General features: G+C 37.8%; 2 protein-coding genes across 9 annotated transcripts in view; both read right to left on the bottom strand.

Moving 5' to 3' along the window:
• Positions 1-2,960: 2,960 nt before the first annotated feature.
• Positions 2,961-14,140, bottom strand: part of LOC131681585 (phosphatidylcholine:ceramide cholinephosphotransferase 1-like) — a 53,453-nt gene continuing 42,273 nt past the window's right edge. For all 8 annotated transcript variants that reach the window (XM_058962462.1, XM_058962460.1, XM_058962455.1 and 5 more), the window contains 4 exons: positions 4,351-4,739; positions 4,013-4,287; positions 3,759-3,937; positions 2,961-3,681 (listed from right to left, as the gene is read on the bottom strand). In XM_058962462.1, the coding sequence (XP_058818445.1) occupies positions 3,526-3,681; positions 3,759-3,937; positions 4,013-4,287; positions 4,351-4,739 (999 nt within the window). In that variant the 3' untranslated portion in view covers positions 2,961-3,525. The remainder of the gene's footprint in view (positions 3,682-3,758; positions 3,938-4,012; positions 4,288-4,350; positions 4,740-14,140) is intronic.
• LOC131681584 (testis-specific zinc finger protein topi-like) lies at positions 4,983-11,186 on the bottom strand. The gene is made up of 3 exons (XM_058962453.1): positions 7,020-11,186; positions 5,527-6,939; positions 4,983-5,464 (listed from the first exon to the last, which is right to left on the bottom strand). The coding sequence occupies exons 1-3, from the start codon at positions 7,270-7,272 to the stop codon at positions 5,157-5,159; spliced, it is 1,974 nt and encodes a 657-aa protein (XP_058818436.1). The 5' UTR covers positions 7,273-11,186; the 3' UTR covers positions 4,983-5,156.

Consider the following 14,140-nt stretch of genomic DNA (forward strand, 5'->3'; position numbering starts at 1 on the left):
TTTACTCTCCCCAGCAGCAGTTTTAGAGGGTGTTCTTTTTAGTATGTATCTGTGCTGCTCTATTTAGTTAAGACAGTTCTAAACGTGTTTAAAATTAGGTAACAAATATAACACCAATTGAAATGGGGACGGGCATAGCGTAGTTGGAAAATGCCTTGTACCTGGGTTCGATTCCCAACCCCGCACATAGGATTAGAGATTCAAGTTCATAATACATGTGTAAACATTTGATCGAATATACGTCAAAACCAGGGATGTAATGCACCTCAGAGCAAATAAAGAGAAAAATAAAAAACGCTCTTTGCACTTTTCATGTGAACCACCGCTCTTCTCTTCTTTTTCGTTTTCAAGTTTCTCTTTGTGCGGTCGCTCTGCACATCGCAGTGTTTTTGTACTGCTCTATTTTTCATCGGTGTATTTCGTTCTTTGTGACACATTGTGTGAGCAAATAACAAGCCAGGTCAAAATATTTGCTCCGCCATACCAGCCTATCCCAACTAGAGGCATAACTATGCCGGCCGTTTTGAAATTTCTATACGATCAGCTATAAATTCAGTCACACTCATGCTCTTTGTTGGCTGGTAAGAATAGAACACGAACTCGTGTAATTCGACACCATTATCTGATGGTATGAAATCAGAAGAAGAAAAACTTTAATATGTTATTCTAATCAAATTCATATTGACGGCGCAGAACTCAAACTTATTGGATATCACTGAGGTTTAACATGAACTTTGAGTAACATTTATGTGTTCATATAAATTCTACACATCAAATTGAGGTACGATTCATATGACAAATCTTATGAATATAAAATAAATTTTCATTTCAGTTAAGATGAAGTTCAAATGCATTTCAAAACACCCAACGAAAGGAGTTCGAACGGGTCTGCAGTTTAGGTCATTTTGTCCTCTCTATACCAAACATTTTACTCACTACCCCAACAACAATCCCTACTACAAAACACATCGCAACATCCGTTTCAGAATCAAAACTGGTTAGCCAGCGTTCACCAACCCAAGAATTTTTGTCAAACCACGTAATCATTGTACGTACCTGTATTTACCCGTGATTTTTCTTTTTGCATCAGCCAGAGAACCGCTCCCACCACGGAGAAAAAAGTTTTTAAAAAAGTAAGTTTTTTAAAGAGCAACAAATCTTCAAAATTTCTCCAAAAACTTGTCGACTTTACGTCTAAGTTTAAGTTATGAGCTACTCAAACTTAAGAGTTGCGCTCGGTCGGCCATTTCGTTTTTTTCTTGTCAGACTTCATTCCCCAACCCAGTAGCAATGAGATAACTAAGATCATTAGCTATTCATATAACTTGAATGTGCTATTCTAATCTTATTCATATTGACCACGCAAGATTCAAACCTATTGAATATCACTGAGTTTTAACATGAACTTTTAGTAACATTCATATGGTTTCATATAAATTTTACACAACTAAGCGAAGTGCGATCCATATGAGAAATCTAATGAATACAAAAGACATTTTCATTTCAGTGTACATTGTGCACTGGTGTGCTCACAACTGGAATTTGCAAACGTCGTCTGGTGCCTGTACCATGCAACTTGGAACCGAAGAATGCTTGCTGCTCATCGCAGATTCATACGATATGCGTTCCATCAATTGCCTTGGAATGATCCGCTGAACCTGCCACTATACGCAGGCATTCATGTCTAAGCTTGTTTTGGCTAAATATAATGTTTCCGGTCTCCTATCACAAATTAACCTCTACAATCTACGCATTAACCCGTGTCCTCCGTCCTGGAACACTGCTGCAGACCGAAATTCGAAACACTAACTACGCTGCCAACAGCCCGATATTAGCAATGATCCGTCGCTTCAACAATTTAACAGACATGTTCGACTTCTTCATTAGTTCTACACTGTTGCGCAACCGTGTGTTGCCACTTTAGGTTAATTAGTTTTAGTTTAGTTCATTAACACTCAGTGTCAGTTGAACTTCAATTATTGAAATTCAATATGCATACTTATCTTGATAAATATAGGATACCTGATACATGGCTCAGGGAACCCTGAATCGCAGAAAAAGCTTATAAGAGTCTCTTCGAAGAACTATTGAAAATTGCTGATTTCCTCTTAAGTGGCCTGTGTTAAGCCAAAGAGGACCAAGCGCCATTTTGAGGTACTTTATCTAAAATCGCTTTAACAGCCAATGTAACACCAGAATCTCTAATATCTATTATGTTTTGGGAGCTCAAATAGCAAACGAAAGCAAGCAAGTGTTCTTTGACTTTCTACGTAAATGGTAAGTTATCGAAAAATGAATTTTGGTACGAAAAATACACGAAAAAATTTATGGCGCTTAGCTCGGTTTGGTTTAACGCAGGCTAAGTAAACTGTTGTGAATTTGACTGGAGATTCATTTCAAAACCCCTAAATCATAATCTGAGAAACTTCCACTTCTATAATAGTCTTGATTTGAATGTTCTCTTTCGTGAACTGAACAGCTCTTCAAGACAAATGTTTTAGGTTTACCGGACCTTTTGGTTAGCTAAGCTGTTGCTATTCAAATTTGAGATTTTAGAACTAAAAATAAACTGTACTGGGTTTTTGCTGGAATATATTAACTCAGAAGACATTCATCTCTTAATGTTTGAAAGCTGGTTTATAATGATTCTTCGGTTTCGTAGAATAATATTAAAATTTTATAACTCAGCCCTAATGGCGTATACGGGACACGTCAAACCTCGAACCGTCGAGGCAACAGGAGGTTTCGGAACATAAAATATAGATTTTTTTTAAATATTTTGTAGTTTATCCGCATCGCAAAAGGCACTATAAGAGATAGTCCATTCATTCTGATTCGTCTTTTGTTATAGATTCATTTGTAGTCATCAATGGTTGATAGCTTTTACCTGATCAAATAGTGCGTGAGGAGAATTGTAACAATTTCGAAAAAAAATTTACGCGGATCAAACACTTCCGCTATTTTTTGTGAACATTGTCTTTTATTCACCTAAACAACTACAGTAAAAATACTCGTCTAACGATTATCACATGTTTCGTTTTCTCTAAATTACCTGTTAGTTTGTTTTTTTTTTGTTCAAGGCAGCTCTTGTTTTGATAAGTTTAATGTATGCTGATATCTTTTTGTTTAAGATTCAAATGTTTTTCAACCCTTGCGGGTACTGGTAAAAATGTTCTGTTATATAAAAACTACACACAAATGCTTACACTTACTGGCGTATTCGATTAGATTGGTACGCTCTTTCTGATCTATTTACATTTTTATATCTATAAATGTTCTCAAAGAACTTTCTTGACATTATCTAAATGTATTCTCTAATCTGGATTAATAAAGTCTTATGCGTTTGAATTAGCTGCCCATATCGGTTAGCATGTAGTTTCTCTAGTTTGCTTCTTTAGAACCGGAACAATACAGTAGCTAACAGCCGATAAAGCCGGTGTACTGCTTCCTTTCAACCTATTCCATTCTACCTTACACATCAGTCAATACGAGATAGACGAGATATAACTTTAGCATAGATCGTTATCAACTTTCTCGTCCTGGCAACTTTGGGATCTTCTTTGTCCAAGGAATGGGCAATGGACAGTCGTATTGAAGTGGCACCGGACCTCGGACGTTTCTTTCAAAGTAGCGGAAAATGAAGAACCACCATTCGCGACCTATGTAGTTGCTTCCATTTTGCTGTGAAAAGAAATAAGTGCATTCAAAATAAATGTGTTGATATCCAGCCAGCAGGATTTAGCGAAAGATTTATTTACCTTCAGCAGAAGACTGTTGTTAGCCAACGTATGGTAGGTCCAGAACAGTCGAGTTGTCACGTAGTATGCTATCAGCACATCCACAGTATAGTGACCGTGTGCAAGTAAAACCATTGAAACACCGGTCACACTAGCACACCACGCAGCCCAATGTATAATCCAAAATTTCTTTGGTGAATCTACAATACATACAGTGATGTGAGAACTTCATAATACGTCGTGCTGTTTACGATAATCAATTGAACTTCACTTACACTCAGCGATAATCAAATATCCCATCACCAACGTCACCGTATGGCCGCTGTATATGTAATCACCACAGTACGTATGCTTGCCATTGATCGACAGACCGAAACCGGAAACGAGCTGGAAGGCACGTTTTATGATTACCAATGGGGTCGTCTCATTGGCCTTCGGACTGCAGTAGTACGTAGCGCTTGGAACCGGTAGTACTGTCACGTACATGGTTATTGACCTCATGAAGTATAATATCGACATCAATAGAAAAATTCGCCGCATCACGATGAATCTTCAGAAATAAGAGTAATTAGATAATCTCTTAACCAACAAACAACTTGTTTGAACGCTTTACCTGTGCTTATGAAAAGTAATCAATAGGACACACGAATTCACAACTACCATTATGAGTACTTCACTGACATCCAACGCCCACTCGAGAGATTTCATGTTATCTAGAACCACATCAGGTAAGGGTCCGTAATGTTCTCGGTCTGGCACACGGTCGTGTACCATTGCCAGTGAAACCGTTGCTAGCAGAAAGTTACAGGCTAGCATGAACAGCGCTAGAACCGTCTTCCAGACTTCCTTTGGAAAACGTTGTTCATCGCGTAGCGGTACTGGAACGTCAATTTTTATCATCACGGCATCACTTCCCGGACTACCGAGGCTGTCTACTTGTGGATGCTGCTGGTGGTAGGAATGATTACCGTTATAGTTGGTATCGTAGACACCAGGGACTTCCTATGGAAGAAACCAAAATACATCGATTAGATATTTGCAAAACAACTAGGTTTTAAGTAACTTTGTTAGGTAATACTGTACAAATCCAATGTCGAAAGTTAGGAGTCGTCAACATTTTCTATCAAGAATAAAAAAATATTAAAATAAAAAAAAATTATTTGGCGTAGTTTTTGTATTTTGCAAGATTACACCATCAGCTTGGTGCTTAGAAAGCGTAACATAAAACTACAGTGTTTTGTGGCAATCATTGTTTAATTAAGTATTAAATGGTATATTAATAGATTCAAATGTGTATTTTTACATGTTCAAGTATATATAATGTGCAGTGGATCATTACCACAAAATTAGGTAATATCCTTAATATTTATATCGCAATTGGCTCTGAATTGAAAAATAACGTAAAACAATGCAATTATTTCATAACATATCAATATCATTCAATATCGGTTGAAACAGACTGGCCGGTAGCGAAACGTCCCCGACATACACTACCGACGATTCCTTTTCGTAGTTATCGTTATCTTTGTGGTGATCCTCCTGTTTTCGTGTGGCCTTAGCCCTACGTAGCGGGAGTCTGCTACTTTTGTCCCGACTCGTAACAGGTGATCCTTCATAGTCCAAGCAATTCATCGATCCTTTTGTGTGTTTCACTCGTATGTGTTTCTCTCGGTCACCCCTTTGTCGGAAATGCTTCTCACAGTGGGGACAGCTGAATGGTTTCTCACCTAGGGAGTTACAGTAGAAATATTAGTCTTGAACAAGATCAGCGCTAGATTAATATACTTACCAGAATGAATTCGCTGGTGGTTCTTCAGTGCATCGGCTCTGTAAAAACGTTTGCCACATTCCTCGCAACCGTAGCGCCGTTCACCGCGGTGAATTAGGCGATGCTGGTAATACACGGATCCTGTGAGAAAGCGCTTGTCACATAGAGCGCAATGGTACGGACGCTCTCCAGTGTGGCACTTACGAATGTGATCTTTCAGATCAGGACGAATAGTAAAGCTGCGATTGCAACCAGCTTCTGGGCAGGTAAACGGACGGACTCCGTTGTGGAAACGCAAGTGCTGCCACAGGTGGCTTGATTGAGTGTAAGTTTTACCGCACAATTCGCACAGATATGGCCTGGTAGCCGAGCTTGGTGAACTTAGCGATACAGTGCTGGGTTTTTCTACTGGTTGACGACGAGTTCCAAGAGTACTGGTTCTTTTTGGAGCATGAAAATCTGCGTGGTGAGAAAAAATGGAGTCGGCATTGTCGAAGGTTATGCCACAAAGCTCACAACCAATTTTGAATGGCTCAGCGCTGTCGTCTACTTTTGAAAGGCGAGGAAATAGATGATAGTTCCCGTATCGATGCTCATACAGCACTGCTAAATTTGCGAATTGTTCGTCACAAACGTTACAGGCAAAATATTTGGAAAGATTTTTGAATTCGTTGTTCCATGCTTCGCGGAAGACGCATTCGTTCACTCTATGATACAGGGTGTCTTTGACAGAAAGTATTTTGATTTCACAAAGTGAACATTCGTATCCTACAACCGGATCGTGCATAGACTCGTGCCGATATAAGCTAGGTAAGTCTGAAAAATGTTTTTCACAAAATTCGCATTGGAAAACGGTGGTCAGTATTACCACTCGAATAGCCTTCCGTAAGCATAGTTTTCCGTCGTTCATATAGGTGCCGTTTCCTTGTTCCATTTCATGCTCCCAGTCTGTTCTCTCTAGGTGCTCCATCATTTTATCAACCGATCCAAAAACCATACCGCATTGCAGACACTTCAAACATACTTTGAATGGCTCAGAAGATGCTTTCGACGGAACTTTCGGTTGTTTCGTTATCGTGTCTATTTCATCTAGATGACAATTGCTCATGTGCCTTGATAATCCAGAAGCATGCACAAACTTTTTATCACAGTACGAACAATTGTGCAACTCCCGTAATGTATCCTTTAATCCGGAACGTCGTTTCCGCTTTTCCGTTTCATTTTCGCTTTTTCCTTTTCTGGTTAACTTTTTCCATAGCTCGATGTTTTCTTCGATTTGCTTGAAGCACGGATGGCCATCTAACACACTGCCCAGATTGATTCGTTTTTTGCTCTCATCGTACTCGCACACATGCTCCTCGAACCGATCCGGCGTAAAAATCTGGTCGCAGTTCGCACACTTGATCTGGCAGCCGTCGACGGAAGCATCGTTTCCTGCAGTGTGAACCAAAGGTGGAATTCTTTTTAATACTAGTTCTGCCTGTTGATTTACATTCCCTTCAATCAAAACTTACCCGATTGCTCGGTCGATCCACTTTTGGGGCTGCTTTGGTCAAACAGCTGATCGGTGGCATCAGTCTCAGCAGCCATTTTTTCTTCGCCGGAAAATTTGCGGAGCAGCAACGTACTGCGACCGTGGTTAATAGCGAAAGAAATTAGCTTCTTCCTCTGTCTTTTAACGACGAATTTATGTTGCCTAGCAACCCCAAATACCACCCCAGTTCCTGCATTCAGCCATGGTACTCCGTAGTGTTCTGCTATGTGCATGCATATTCACCACGCTTGTGATGAAACACTACCGTATGAAAAAATCATAACGGTCAATAGAATTTCATTAGGTTTTTTAGTACCTGGAAGTACTGAGGATACAGAGAGAAAATTGTCCCTGTATTCGCTATTTCTCTTTTTCTAGTAGACCTGTATGCAAGCTTATTAAATTTTTGGTCCCGTTTGTTCCGGACAAACTGGGTGCAAGAAGCGTGAACTAGAGCAATTCCAAGCGTGCTTCTCTCCTGTTTTAGAACTGAGTACTAGAATAACCTTTCAAATACTTTGGTGCTATGCTCAACGTTCTGTTTTCTCTTCAAGCACAGACAAACAGACGTAACATGTGAGTCAAGTTGTATTATTAGAATATGTTAACATAAGACCTGACACTGATACCAACCTGATGTGTTTTTAAAATACTTCCACAATCCAACTGAACCGACTGAACTATTAATAACTGTCTACTAGCAGGCCTATAAACCAATGATCTCAAAACATTGTACATCAAAATTGCGACTCCTGATAACGAACAAAAAAAGACATAAACACCATCATTCATCTTAAAAATGTACACTTGTATGCGAGTTAGCAAATATTTGCAGGGGGTACGTCCAATTCTAAATAAATACCCCACTCAGTTTTAAACTGAATTATAAGATAACGGTTATCAGGCACATGTACTCATTCAGTGCACGCATACTTCACACGGTAGTACTTAGTTATACTGAAGTGGTTTTCCAAAAAAACAAGTGTATAGGATTAATTACTAATTACGCAATAAAAAACCGTCATCTTTCCAGCCTCCAAACCAAATTGATTATTCCCATACTTCTTTATCACTTTCAACAAGTAATCGTGGCATGACTATTAGTTGTTTTTTCCTGATGATAATGACAACATTGTGTGCAAAATGTTGCGATTTGTAATAGGGTAAATGCGTCAAATATAATAATAGTGTATATATGCCTGTATCAGTCTTCAAATTGATTAATTAAAGAGAAAGAGAAGCTCCTTGATTCCACAAAGGTAAGCATATCGGCACTGGTCGATCGTTTCTAATTTGGTTAAATCTTCGCTCAGCTATTTAAATCTAAGTTCGATTCCATTTTTCAGTACCATAATTTTTATTGGCTTTCTAGCAGAACCTTGATGTAGAAATAACACTAACGTGAAAACTACACCGTAACGCGGTTTGTTTAATCGAAATGCTGTGTACAGTAATATTGTAGACAAATAAATGGCAACACTTAATAATCCTCATTGTCAAAAAGATTTTAATCTAAAAAACCTGTTTTAATCCACCTAGTGGTGCAATTGTGCCTTTCTCATTTGTCCAAACTACGATTCCATGACTGTTTATGTTTAATACAATGATGGAAATGTGTATTACATATTCAGTACGATTTGCACATACATACAATGGATCCACAGGCAAGATCTTGAGATACTATGTGTCGACACTGAAACATCGCTTAAAACAAGCGGCGGATCAATAAGGAAGATCCGGTGGTCCGGACCGTGCCGAAAATTTTCAACTTGTTAAGAAAGTTTAAACTTGTTTTAAATCTTTATAGGTAAAAAAAATTAGGTTGACGATTTTTAGAGTGATTGCATAACCTTTCTATATGAGAAAAGCAAAAATATGCCGAAGTCCAAAAAAGTCAATTTTAGTCAAAAAATTTTTTTTCGATGTTTCATCAAATCTCAACGTTTTATGCATTTTAAAGTCATTTGGCATCAAAAATGCAAATTCGATTTTAAAATTTTCCCTTACTCTCCCCTTTGAGAATTTTTCATTTCAGTTTATATGGGAATGTGCTGTGAGGACGCACTCTTCAACCCGTAACTCTGGAACCGGAAGTCCAGTCAGTAAAAAATTCAATAGTAGCCGATGGGAAGGTTGTACCACAGATAACAGACGTTTAGGCTAGAACAAAATTTCTTCAAAAACCTGTGTAAACTTTCAAATTGATAAACGTTGGAAATCCGTGTTTCAATATTGGCATCTGCGAAACTGTTTGCTACACGTGTTTGACAGCTGTAATATAACTGCATCGTATCCATCACTGCGCCATTTACAAACGTTTGCCAAACGAGTTTCAGACGTCTGTTTTATTCGGAATTCCAGTAGCGGGTATTTACACACGATTCAAATCGAGCCTAAACGTCTGTTATCTGTGGTTGTACCTTTCATTTGAGACTAAGTTTGTGCAAATCGGTCCAGCCATCTCTGAGAAACAGAGGTGATATATTTTTCCACATACACACACAGACATTTTCCGATCTCGACGAACTGAGTCGAATGGCATATGACATTCGGCCTTCCGGACCGGGATTCGGTTGACGATTTTTAGAGTGATTGCATAACCTTTCTATATGAGAAAGGCAAAAAACAAATTATTTTCAAAAAGTATAGCCTCTTTTGAATTCACACCAGGTGATGAATTGAACTGTACAAATAAGTATTTCGTCGGTGTCTTATCAACTTCTTTATTGTTTGTTCATTTCAGAAAAAAAAACTATTGCAATTAGGTATCTCGTTGATTTTTGTTTCTTGTCGTGTTGGTTTTAGTAACAATTTGAGAGGCAGTGAATAACCGTGGCCATTAAGCAGTGTAGAAACGTTTTGTTTTCATCTTTCTATATTTTTATCTACCTCTAATTTCCAAGGGTTTCGTAGAATGGGAGTATTTTTGGTGGTAAGTTGGTGGTTTCGTTGCAAACGTGCTGACTTGATGTGCGAAGTAATATTTTTAACATAGAATTCTTTTATATCTTAATGAAAAAAACGTTTTTACAGCGTATATTATTAAAATATTTCCAATTTCATTAAATTATGTAACATTAAATAAAACTATTGCCATTATGAAACGTAAAAAGTTAGATAGGCAAAAAGGACCAGGATTAGTTTTTGATAATAAATCAAAGGGTTGTTGAACATAAAGAATAATCATGAAATTGTAGATTATCAAGTACCTTGTTCTGAACTACGACATTCTGTCACGAAATTTGACCCTTTATTTTAACATTGTTCGTAACCCATTTCACTTTGAATTATAAGGCTTATCTCGTACATACCTGATCACAGTCGAGATTAAATTTACTATAATCCGTAATATTTTGGATAATTTTAGGCTACATCTTGACGGCAATGTGCGAAGTGTAGAAAACCCGGATAGAACTAGTACAGTGTTAATTTACAGAAGTTTATTGAAAATCGCATACCATCTGATCAATGCCCGTTCAAACTCAAGATGCAATCAGTCTTCATTGAAAAATCAAACCATTTGAAGAGTTTATTCGCGTCAGTGTTGCCTCATAAATTAATTGAACGAAATGGTTGAGGATGGTGTCGCTTGTCGTTATTATTCGTTTATGCGTCTGCTTTGTCGTCTGGACCGAACGGAAATTTTTTGAATTGGTTCTATCTACACTTTTTTATGAGCCGCTTGCTCATAAAAGCAGTTATTCTTGATAATGTATTGAAGCGACATTTTAGAAATAAATAATGAGACATGTTACGAATAAATAAAAGAAGGGTGACTACATTTTATTGTTATATAGGATAAAGCGCCGGATACTGATGAGACGAAGTCGAAACGCGAATTCCATAACTATCTTTCAGAGTGTGCTTAAACTCTACCAAGCTTCAAAATTTTTTAATCGCTTTAAAAAAGTTATGAATTTTCATATAAAACTAATGTATTTCCCATAAATAAAACTTCAATAGCTTTGTGGCGTATGTTAAAATGGTCCAATTTCACTCAATTTTTACCCAATTTTTTTGGTAACCTTGATTCATTTTTTGACCGGCGATGGATAAAACTCCAACATCGTAAAAATAACTTCCACACTAATATGTAACATTAGGAGATTTATAATAGGTAACTAAGGGCCGATTTCTTCACCCTCGCTTAACTTTTAATCCAGATTCACCAGTACGTTTAAACCTGGCTTAAGCGCTAAGTGAGGGTGAAGAAACCGGCCCTAAACAAAATAAAGGAGTTTTCTTTTAAACCCAACTCGCTATGATCATGCATGACTCACTGCCCGCGAAAAAAAGTTGTTCTGAAGACTTTGAGGATCCAAGTTAGTCTTAGTTCATATAAATTTGGAGCAGGTGTAGCTTAAAGCTGTTGTCTACTCTTATTCGGCAGTTTTCACGATGCCACCCGCATCACGGTTTGGTACGGTGACGCTGGTGTCGAATGAGGTCAATTATAGTTGTCTAACGTAAGACTTGTTCGCGACAAATTCTGGTCCTTCACCTAAAACACATAGAACCCCTGAAATATTTAAATTTAAAAAATAAAATATTCATCACAGATATGGGCTTATGTCTGTTCTATCTAAAACACATAACTCGTTGACATGTAAATTTCTAACAACTCAATTAACGTCGACATGTAATTTTACTACCAACAGTGCGAACAGAAAGGTCCTTTTTCTGAATATTTTTCTCCCTCTCCAATCCATTTGGTCGTTTCATACGAATGTTTTTTGCGTTTCTTTTATTTGTAGCTGTCGAGTATTAGACGATTTTGAAACACAGTGAATAAAAATTGCAGATTAGCCAGGTTTTTGGATATCATTGGTTTTAGTTTGAACCGCACATAATAAATTTTCTAATAGAAACTTGTCTCGACACTATTCATGAAAGTGCTCTTGTACATATTAACAAATTATGTATTTAAGATAGAATAGATATACTATGAGATATTATGTTGATACTATGTATACTACATACTATGTGTTTTGCGTGTCCAGATTTTGCCACGAACAGATCTTATTCTTGAAGGCCGCAACATTGTGGACTACGAATCGGCTGACATCCTTGGATAGTTTGGTATTCACGCTAGTAGAGCTTCTTTGGCGCTACAAAAAAATGGCGTTCGTGAAATGATTTCAAATCTCCACAATGCTACCAGTGGGTAATATTAGGCACCTTTGACCCTTCAAAAAGGCAAGTTAAAATCGTGACATGCGTGAAGCAACGCCCGTAAGAGCCATTGAAGCCAATAAAGGCTAGTTTACAGTTCGCGAAATGGGTCACGGGATTTGTGTCGGGATTGGATCAGGGAAAATTTTCCGCCGAGATCTCTCCAAACTGTCAAAACAAAAGTTCTTCTGCTTCTAAAAAACGCCAACAGTATCAAAATAGCACCGAGTTTTAAACCTTTAAAAAATACAATTTTCCCCATCGGAAACAATTTGTGTTGAATTGTTCCCGGCTGGATTTCTGTGTGGAGAGTTTTAAAATCCCGTGATGTTTCCCGCGGTTGGGTTTACACTTCAGGAAAACTGTCATTTATGTGCAGACTCATTTCCCGTCACGGGATTTGAAATGCCGATCTCCATTTAAAATACACGGGGACCCAAATCCCGTGACACGTTTTCCGAACTGTAAACTAGCCTTAAGAGCGAGCGAATTGAAACCTCGATCATTTCTATTACTAATTTCTATGTTCGAACTCATTAAAACTCGAGAATTGTAACTCGTCGGACCTCTGGGGCTCCTTAGCTTTTTGAAAGTGAAGTCGTGCTACCGATCTTCGCAAAAATTGAGAGAATATTCCACAATAGATAGAAGCGTCATTTGCTTAAGAACATGTCTACATGCTTGAAATTAAATTACAGCTACATGTGTAAACAAAAATAATACTAAATTACATTTTATTTATAACAAGGTCTAGATTTACGACACCTGGTTCAAATGTGTTGCTATATCCCATCCATGCAATAATGATCAGCTTTGGAGTAAATTTATCAATCTAAACATTACCGTTCGCGTGTCGGAAAAACATACGCCCACGATCGTTTATTCAAAATTAACCTTCATCGAACATAAACACAGTAAGTAGACATAATCCTGGGCAGTACATTCCATAACACTAAACGCTGTTCTATCGTGCTGTTTTTAGGATCTATAACTATCTCATAATCACCCAATATAGAAGTTTTACATAGCGATGGAACAATTCTATCAAGCTATAACAATCTGTGATAAACCCTAAAACGATATCATTGTGAATGATAAATGAGAGGTAAAATAATTGTTCAATGCCTTCAGTGATGAATTCCGACATCATCCGATTGTTTGGAAGATATATTTTGGTACTAGTTCGTCGTGCATTTGTCGATGGAATCATCCACCTTCCTCATTTCAGAAGCGCTTCTTTTTACTGCCGTTAGTACGGAACGAATGATCCAGCCCATCATCACTCCGTTGTCGTACAACAAACGGAAAACAATTTACACTAGCTACCTACTCGCGGAATGTTTTACGATTTCCAGCATTCCTATAGCGCTGCACTTGCGTCTTCGAATTACTGCGTTATCTTATGTTTCAACTTAGTATAAGTAAGCTAATCAGTTTGAATGACAACGATATGATGACGGCGAGATCTTGTTATTTTTATCTCGAGTTGTCTGACGATGTTAGCTGTTTTCTTCGAGATAAAAAAAAGTGCTTAATTTTCCGTTACTGTCACTTCGACCAGCAAGTGAACCTTTTTTGTGTTCAGTATAGTTAAGTAGATTCAAGTATCGATCTTATTTTTATCTAATAATGTGTCATACAATTACTTAAGAGCCAGTTTTTTTCAAAGTGGGCACCCCTTTGCTCGAAAGGTTGTATTGATGTGCTCCGATTTTGGTGAAATTTTCAGTGCATATGCGGAAAAGATTTTGGCCAATAATCAGTCTAGAACTCTAGAAGTCTAGAAGCGTGGAAGTCTAGGAGTGTGGTAAAACGGGCATCGGAAATTGGTACGAAAAAGTTGGTCAAATCTAGGAGTCCAATATTTCACGAAAGTGCTTTCCACATATGCACAAACAAACGCTGAAATTTTCATCAAAATCGGAGAAC

Source organism: Topomyia yanbarensis, chromosome 2, assembly GCF_030247195.1.
Source record: "Topomyia yanbarensis strain Yona2022 chromosome 2, ASM3024719v1, whole genome shotgun sequence".
NCBI classification, from domain to species: domain Eukaryota; kingdom Metazoa; phylum Arthropoda; class Insecta; order Diptera; family Culicidae; genus Topomyia; species Topomyia yanbarensis.